At 34.9% G+C, this 9,647-nt stretch overlaps 1 protein-coding gene and 1 pseudogene across 1 annotated transcript; one reads left to right on the top strand and one right to left on the bottom strand.

Moving 5' to 3' along the window:
- Nucleotides 1–895: 895 nt before the first annotated feature.
- On the bottom strand, nt 896–2,263 carry LOC147548503 (protein FAR1-RELATED SEQUENCE 11-like; annotated as a pseudogene).
- A 4,707-nt stretch (nt 2,264–6,970) lies between these two features.
- Nucleotides 6,971–9,416, top strand: LOC147548502 (large ribosomal subunit protein eL13y-like). The gene is made up of 5 exons (XM_086669699.1): nt 6,971–7,109; nt 7,235–7,350; nt 7,445–7,578; nt 8,712–8,870; nt 9,036–9,416. Exons 2-5 carry the CDS (start codon nt 7,242–7,244, stop codon nt 9,255–9,257), a joined length of 624 nt encoding a protein of 207 aa, XP_086525825.1. The 5' UTR covers nt 6,971–7,109; nt 7,235–7,241; the 3' UTR covers nt 9,258–9,416.
- The last annotated feature ends 231 nt before the right edge of the window (nt 9,417–9,647 follow it).

The following is a 9,647-nucleotide window of genomic DNA, read 5'->3' as shown; positions in this document are numbered from 1 at the left end:
TATACATGGTCTCGTATTTATGTGAGACGTTTCCATGTTATGCATGTCATCAATGGGGGGATAATTGTCTCTGCACTTACGTTGACCGAGTCTGAGATCTATGTCATTATGGGCATATGTGACATGTAGAGGATCTTTTCGTTAGGTGATCTTTTACACGTGCAGCGTGAAGGTCTAGACGTGTCAAGCGCCGGATGTGTGGAGATTCGGGCGTGTGGAGTTTTGTGCATGTGAAAACTCTTTGCACGTGGAAACTCTTTGCACGTAGTTGGGCTTGACACGAGTTTTAGGGTCTAGTCGACGAGGGCCCATTAAGAGACTTCTGGGCTGGGTCCGAGAGTGTTGCGCTGGGCTTGACGTCTCAATGAGCACTTTAGCGCTGAGGGCCCTGGTGTGGATTTTGGTCAACACAGTCTATAAGATTAAATTATAATTACCTCAAACTTCAGGGAAAATATAGGATTTAAATCAATGTCTCCCAAAACTACTTTTTTTGTTCTTTCTAAATTGATTACTTGATGACTCACCATTTTCTTTTTCGGAACATGTTGCAATATTGTGATCGATACGCTTACAAAGTCCACATGTCTTTCTTTGCTTTCCCAGTTTCTTTCCTCCTTTAAAACATTTTTGCTTGGGCCGCTTTTTTGTCTTTGAAGTTGAAGGATAATAGATAATAACATCTCTATTTGGTAAGTTATTAACATCGCTTGATTGTTCTCTAGTAGACAAATTTTTTTCCTGTTATGAAAAATCCAACCCTTTTTCACCAAGTAATGTTTCAAGTTACCAACAAGGTGGTAAATAATCTATAGGAATCTCAAAACAGTCTTTATGGAAACATACACTTACTATGAGTCGACAAATTATTCCCCAAAATTCAAATTGCTTGCAACTACATTTGCATATCTTGCCATCCCATATTATTATGGCTTGAAGTACTACTTTCTTTAAAATATTTCAATGTAAATTCGTTGTTTGTATTGTCGACTATTAGATAGTGACTTGTTTTTCCAATTTCCTCTTGGAACTTTTTAAATGCAAATGATATTAAGAGGCTTCCAACTTGATTTTCTGGTGGTGACATTGTCTTCAAGGTAGTATTGTTGTACTTGTCTAACATCGTATCATGTATTTGTGTGTTCTCAATTGTTTCCATAGCAAGTTCTACCTACAACTGAATCAAAATAAATTAAAGAATGAATTCTTATGTAAATAAAAGTTCTATAAAACTAATAAGACATAATTAAAAAATGCAGAAAATTAAAATAGAAATTACATGTTTAACAAATTATTTAAAACATGTTTTGAGCCTAGGAATCGTTTGATCAACGCCTTATTGCTTTCAGACCATCCAGTTGTAGTTATATCGCCAAAGAAGTAGCATCTCATATACGCCGGTACCTAAAATCATTTGATTTTGTACAAACCCATTATACGTTTATCATCACGTAGTCTATAGAATGAAACTAGACTAAACCACCCTTGCTCAAATTCTTCGACTGTATCTAACCTGTAATGTTATATTACACCACTTGAAATATTTATCACGAAAAATGGACGTAAACCAACAACTAAATTTAGCAGTAATGTGCCAAATGCACAAGCTATGTTTGGTTGTGGGCAACTCTTTTGCGTCGGCCTCTGTTAGCCAAGGATCTTGATCCATTAGCATTGCTTTTGGTGGGGTTCTCATTAACTGTAAGAATGTCTAAGAGAAGAAAGAACATTTGCATAAGATTAATAATACATTAATATTTGACTAAAATTTAAATTGTGAATCAATTTAGAAAAAAATATGTACCTTCATCAACAAACTGAAAGAATTTTCCGTTTCATTACGAATTAAGGCACACCCAAATAATATAGTTTTTCCATAGTTGTTGACTCCTACAAAGATACCAAAATTTATATCATACAAATTTACTTTATATGGTGTGTCAACTACCACTGCATCTTTGTATCTTTTGTACCATTAGAAACAAGTTGATGGACACCAAAAAATATTTTCCAACCTACTTTCTTCATCGATGGTATAAACATACTGAAAGCTTGGGTTTCTTTCTTTTCCAACTTTACAAAAATCTACTAGTTCCATCACATCATTTTTTGAATGAACCCATTTAACTTTATCCAGAAAATTATGCAAATCTCGACTAAGAAAGGGAAGATCGCCATGCTTCACATTTTTCTCAAGTTCCATAACACGTATAATTTGTCTAATTGGAAGCCCACCCTCTTTCAACAAAAGGATGTGGGTCATATCAGCTTCAGTAATATGTCTATTAGTTGATAGAAATCGTACTTCAGAAGGAGATAAGAGATCGTGGTTATGCTCATCAACAAATTTTGTCACATGTCATTCCTTTGCAAAAATGTCAAACGATATACGTAAAGTAATTCGCATATAAGATTTACATCTACATATTGAAGAAGATTTATTGCGTGGAGTAATAGATGGTTCAAGAATTTTTAATGGTGTAATCCACTCCCTATGGAAAATAAATCTCTCTTTGTCGCTTCTCCATCTTTAGTATTAAATCGACCTTTACGGATTGAGAATCCGACATGATTTGCGTATCGTTGGTAAAGGGTGAAAGCCTCTTCTTCACTTGAAAAATATTGACCAATAAATAACAAAAAAATGTCTTGTGATAGAAAACTATGATCGTCAATTTTTTTTTTTGTAATTCATCTTCCAAGTCAATAGAGTTTGGATACTTGTTTAAATCAAACACTTGTTCATTAGGCAATTTTGTTTAAGTCAAAAATGTTTTCTAATGTTGTTTTTGTAGTCAACTTCATTTTAATTTCGTCTATTTTACTTCAAACATGTGAAAAATAACAATGCTTACAACTAAAAAACAACAATTACACTATAATTACATTTATCAAAAGAAAATTATGTGATTGTTTAGAAAAAGAATATATATACCTCAATAGATTAGAAATTTAACAAGATCGAACTTTTTTGTAGTAGTATTTGAATCTTGTAAAGTAGAAAAGGGATGCAATTGTTAGAATTAAAAAAGAATGAAGTTGAGGAGGTTGAATTTGTTGGTTAATTTATAAAATATGTGAGAAATTTTTGGCGGCAAAAAAAGAACAATAGTTGTAGAGAGAGAAAGCAAGGTGGACAATTTTGAATTTTTACACCAAATCTAAATGCTTTATTGGAGCATTTTGGGTGCATAAGATGGACTACTATAAAAGGCTAGGTAGAATTAAAGGTACAAAGAAAGTTAGATAAAAAAGAGAAAATAATAGATAAAGATATAGATACAACGAGAAATAATAATGAAATGAAATGGAATACATTAGGGTAGTACATAGAGAGATGAAGTAGTGATGAGACTAAAAAATTAACTACTATTGACTATGAGTTATGAAAATTATACTATATATTAGATAAGAGCGAAAATCGTATAAATTATATATCTAGATGAGGTTATAAATAAGCATAGTTTCTAGTAAAAATGTTACATTATCAATGGAAAATTAAATACTTCAGATCCTCACCGATTGTGTTTCTAGGGTTGTAGAATCTTTAGGAGAAGTTTCCTTCTTGGAGGACTCTTGAAGCCAAACTTTATTAAATATTTAAGATCCTCACCCAATGGGATCTTTGGTAGGATTTCGGGATTAAGTGGGTAAAGCATTAGTCACGCTTCCACGCCCCATGTGTTCGGGATCGAGGTATCAGTCTCACTTACACGAACCGCCTAGTCTTCTATTAAATCTCAGGGTAGAGCTCGTTGTATTTTTTTTGGAAGATAACTTCAATGATAAACTGTCAAACAGTAGCGAAATACAATATTCAAGAAGTTAAATACAACGAAACAAATCCAAAACCAAGGCCTAATGGGAGAAAAGTTACTGGGTTATATACTGCTGGGCCACTAAGTGGGCCACAGTGTTGGCTTCACGGTGGCAATAGTGGAACAAGTTGCCTAGTTGTATTTGGGTTAAGACATGACTTAGGAGCCTAAGACGATATTACCGACCCTCCAATTCTAGACTTGAGTGACAAACCGTTTTTTTGAAAATCAACCTCATTGTTGACTTGATACGGGTTGACCCGTTGCGCTTTTAGTATTTTCTTGACTTATTGACCATATCAACTGATGACCATTTTTTGGATCATCTGAGATGGTGTTGATGGTGGTGATCTTGGAGGTGAAAGAAGATAAAACGAGGGTTTTTGTTTTCTTATTGTTGAAGAATGTCTGTTGTTGTTCGATTTTCTAATGATAAAAAGTGTGTCAATAGAAAGTTTGTGTAAAAGCGCGTGTGGCTGGTGTGCGTGAATAACCATGTGTATGAATAGCAAAAACGTTAATGTGTTAAAAAATTTCTAGTTCTGAAGCCAAAATGTTACATTGGGCCCATCCGGGAATTGTCTAAAATAAATAATAGTAATACAAGTACCGCCTTGGTGACTCTCTCCTAATAAGACAATGGGTATATTAATTTTTCCATTCACAGAAAAAACCAAAATGTCCTTGTCTTATTCACCACGTAGGTAAGGAGATCATCGAGGGGGCATCAAAGAAGTACTTTATCATTTTTGTAAAACTAGGTTTCCTCCCCGTCCTACGAACGGAGAAGATCCCTCTTGGCTAACGCCTTTGAGGAGGAGAAAATAAATTTAAATTACAACATAAATTACATTAACAGAAAAGATTTGATATAATAACTGTATTTATGGAAGAAATATCAGAGAGTAGGTTAGTTATTTAGATCTCTCCCACGATTTTCTAATCTAAAGTTGGATGTAATCCGTGGGAGAAAAAAAAAATAGGGAGAGAAATATGTGGGTAGTTATTCTAACCAATTTTGACTGATTTACATAGATACCCTTCTTTTTTTAGTTTATTTACATAAAAAGATTTTATATTATCCGTCGGATGTGTTCCCAATCAAATCTCTAAAATAAAATGGACGACCAGACTTATCCCCTGGATAACCGACTGAGTTGTTTTAATATAATAAATATAAAAGTTTTGTTATACGCAATGGCAAATGGTTATTTGGGTGTAAACAATTATCATAATAACTAAAAACACCTAGATCTTTTCCTATTAAGTAGAAGTTATTAAAATATTATGGATAATAATAGGTCAAGTTTAAAATAGTTTAAAATAATTTTGATAATTACTATTCAGGTCATTTTCTAATTGTTTGGTTCCCAAAATACTCTTGCCCATTAATGCAAAAAAAAATACTCTTGCCCATTGAAATCACTTTTTCTCTCAAGAAACCCAATTTTTTTAGGGGCCGGGTTTTCTTTTTTCTTCTCCTTCTTCGAATCTTCTTCTTATTCAAATCTTCTTCTTCGTCGATTTGTTTCATCAAGCTTTATTCGAAGAACTCATAGTTGAGAGAAAAAGAGATGTCGATTGTTGTTGCTGATTTTTGCTAGGACCTAGTTGTTAAGAAGCAACAAACTCTAAATGTCGGTTTGGTGATTTAGAATAAGAAGCAACAAACTCCAAAGTTGTTAAATAAGAAGCAACAAACTCTAGAGAGAGAGAGAGGGAGAAATGTTGATTTGCGTCATCAAACATAGATGAGCTTGTGATGGATTTCAAATCAGAAGCAGCAACAAGGGCTCAAGTAGCAAAAAGCTCAAGCACATCAATTCAAATAATAAAATTAACTTCTTGTAATATCACCTATTATTATTCTTGTGATGTTGTTCTTGTGATGACAATGAATCTGACCAAATCTTTCTTCTTCTTCTTCTTCTTCTTCTTCATCTTATTATTATTATTATTATTATTATTATTATTATTATTATTATTATTATTATTATTATTATTTTATCTCTGAAATCTGAAAAGCTAATATCGATGATGATGATAATGAATTTAATGTTGTCAATGAATTTGATGTTGATGATGATGTGCACCCAGATCCGAAAGCCTAATTTATCTAATGATGATGAAATTTTTTCAGACTTTAAGAAAAAAATTGTTTTGTTTTTGCTATAAATTTGCAAATTGAGTTTACAAAATCTGAACCCGAGATTACATTCTGTAAAGCTTGCAAATCCAATTTGCAATTTACATTTTGCAAACCCCCAATTTGCAATATTTTCAAACCTATTTTGCAGAAAAACATTAAAAAAACGATATTTTTCTGAGTTATTTTTTCTTTCAAAAAGGTATTGAAATTAGATCTTGTGTGAAAGCTAATGAAAAATCCTTTCCAAATAAATAAATTTCATAAAAATCCTACATATCAAGAAAAAAAGTTATATAGATTAAAATTTTTAAAAAATAAAAAACTAGTCACACAAAATGACAAAAAGGTATTTTAGTCTTTATATGTTTTTTTTTTTTTACCTTTTTAGATATTGTCCCTTCCTTTTATTCAAATAGCATGTTATACACATGCACATAAAATATATAATTGCTAAACGCATTGTAACGCCTTCTCTGAATATCGTGAGATTTTTTCGTCGCAATTAGCCTCTCACTCCCTCGCTATTGACCAAACACACCACCACAACTAAGGGTTAAACAACCACCACTACTGACCAAGCCACCATCATTACTGACCAAACCACCGACATTTCTTATCTATCATCTCTTTTTCTCTCTTCCTCTTTACTGTTTGTGTCTCTACGTAGAGAGACAACAGTAGGGGAAGAGTAGTGGTTAGAGGTGAAGATGACGATAGAGAGATAACAATTGCGATTAAAGACAAAGATTGGGAAAGAAAAATAACGCCAAATTTGTCAGTTCCGTTTACTCAGAGCTTACTAGCGACAGCTCGGAATGTGAATAAATTGACTTGGTCATAGTAAAACAACCAAGTCAAGTCACAAGTGTCTCTTTTGTGTGAATAACAAAAAAAAAGTGGGGTGTGGCTAAATTTTCCAATATAAAATGTTAAGAAGCATAAGAGATTCTAAAGGCACCTCTTTCCCAAAGAAAACCCTCGCGGCAAATTTGGGGGTGAGTTTGTGAAGGAGGCGCCTTTAATACTTATGAGGAACCCCTTTAAAACTTCCCCTTATATATAAACGCTTCTTCTCTGATTCGAGATTGAGAAACCTCTTAGCTGCGTTGGGAGCCTCCGCCAGATAATCCATCTTCAACAAGGTATTGTGGTTGTCTTCTTCAATTAACTTGAAAACCCTAATCATTTCCTATTAGCTATACTACTACTACTTTATCTGCTACTACTACTACTTGTTTTAGGGTTTAATAATAATTTATGTAATCAGGTAAGAAATGGTGAAGCACAACAATGTTATCCCTAATGGTCACTTTAAGAAGCACTGGCAAAACTATGTCAAGACATGGTTCAACCAACCAGCAAGGAAAACAAGAAGACGTGATGGTATGAGATCTGTAGTTGTTTATTTCGTATTTGGTTAGTATGATTTGAGTGTTTTTTTGATTTAGAGGCATTTTGATTTGGTTTATTTTCGCAGCACGACAGAAGAAGGCTGTAAAAGTGTTCCCTAGGCCAACAGCAGGAGCTCTTCGACCCATTGTTCATGGTCAAACCCTAAAGTACAACATGAAGGTTAGGGCAGGAAGGGGATTCTCGCTTGAAGAACTCAAGGTTTGTATTTCAAACACTAAACCAAGTATTACCATTTCTTTAAGTATTTATTTGATAGTCCCACATCGTTCATAAGAGTGTCCGCCTGTCTGGAGCCTGGGGTATAGGTAAACACTCGAGCTTAGTAACTGTCCAGCCCTTTTGGGGGATTGTGGAGCCTTCACCAAGAACAAAACCCCATACCTGTGGGCTTGGACCTAAGTGTCAAAACCGGGGACAATATCTTTAACTGCTAAGGCTTAGGGCGTCACAAATGGTATCGGATCCGAAGACGGCTCTTCACTGAGGTGGGGGATTGTGAATCTGTGATAGTCCTACATCGCTCACGAAAATGTCTGGATCCTTAGCTATTGGTGAACGCTCAAACTTAGTAAGTGGTGAGGCTTTGGGGGGGGGGGGGGGGGGGGGGTCGTGGAGCCTTCGCCAAGAAAAACCCCATACATGTGGGCTTGGACATTGGTGTCTGAAATGGGCATTAATCTGAGTGTGCGAGTATGTGCATTACTTAGTTGAATCCAGTTATAAATAGCTAGTGTAATATGTAAGAATTGTACCAAATTTGATGTCTTTAACCTCTGTTCTATCGCCTCGTACTAAAATTTAGAACTGTGAAAGAAGTCAAGGAGAACCCCTTCTCATGAAATAATAATCATATTTTAGAGTTTAAAGATTCTGTTACTACAGACTACAGTTATCGAAAATCGAAGTCCATTGTTGCGGGGATGGCATTAGATTGCCATGAAAAGTTTTGGAGGTTTCTTGTGGGCTATATAACTTTGACTGCTCTATGTTGCTGATTAATATTAATTATACTTCTTATAGTTAAACTCATTGTGAGGTTTGCATCTTTTTTCCTTTGGTCGAACATGTCACTGCAAGTGTAAAAATACTTTTACCAATTATCAAACCTTTCATCGTCCCTTGAAGTGAAACTCAGACTAAGTTTAATGTACTTGAATGAGTTAGTTTGTTAGATGTGTTTCAGGACTTATTTTAGATTTTGGGATGGTAGAAGAGTTCAGTTTTCCAATGTCGTAAATGGCTCATTTCTTGGCTATTTACCTTTTGACAAGAAGTTGTTTCTAGTTTTCTTGCACGCTCGTTTATCGTGACTTAGTGTTTGTTCGTTGCAGGCAGCTGGAATTCCAAAGAAACTGGCTCCAACAATTGGAATTGCTGTTGACCACAGACGCAGGAACAGGTCACTGGAGGGTCTCCAAGCCAATGTTCAGAGGTTGAAAACATACAAGGCCAAACTTGTCATTTTCCCAAGGCGTTCCGGCAAATTTAAGGTAAAGAAATAAATCTTAAACTGGATAATAGTCAACCTGGTTTAGAAGTAAGAAAAGTTATCCGCGCTCGAATTCCACCTTAAACCTGAAAGAACTAGAACAGGCATTACAACACCCTATTCTTACAATACAACTAACATTTGGGAATGTGTTTTTTCTCTCCAGAATGGCGATTCAACTGCCGAGGAGTTGGCATCGGCTACTCAAGTACAAGGAGACTTCATGCCCATCACACGTGAGAAGCCAGAGGTTGAGCTTGTGAAGGTAACTGACGAGATGAAGTCTCTCAAGGCTTACCAGAAGCTTCGTTTGGAGCGTACCAACAAGCGTCATATGGGAGCTAGATTGAAGAGAGCAGCGGAGGCAGAAAAGGAAGAGAAGAAGTAAACTGCAATTTTAAGGTAAAAGACCTAGCGAGTATTTCTGCAAATCGTTTCTTGGATTGTTTAGAATTTGTCAAGAAAGACTTCGTTTCATTTTTGCTTAGACTTTTGCTGGGATTATTATGGTACACACTTGGTAATTTAGAATTTTGGTTCTGTTTTAGTGTTCGAAGCAATAGTAGTTGGCTAATTTATAATGGTTACACATGTGTTAGTTCGTATAGGACGAGTTGTCACCCTAACCTGAACAATTTAGAATCAAACGGTGCAGTTGTCAACCTAAATGAAAACCCAATAGAAAGAAATGGATTCCTCTGGATCCGAAAATTGGTTAATTCAAAATAAACTTTTTTTAAGAAACCTTTCATTCATAAAGACAAGGTACCACAATGAA

The sequence above is a fragment of the Eschscholzia californica genome, unplaced genomic scaffold (genome assembly GCF_041429995.1).
Source record: "Eschscholzia californica isolate CP2 unplaced genomic scaffold, dmEscCali1.0.p SCAF_3, whole genome shotgun sequence".
In the NCBI taxonomy this organism is placed as follows: Eukaryota; Viridiplantae; Streptophyta; class Magnoliopsida; order Ranunculales; family Papaveraceae; genus Eschscholzia; species Eschscholzia californica.
Note: the sequence above shows the minus strand (reverse complement) of the source record. Positions and strands in the feature narration are given on the sequence as shown.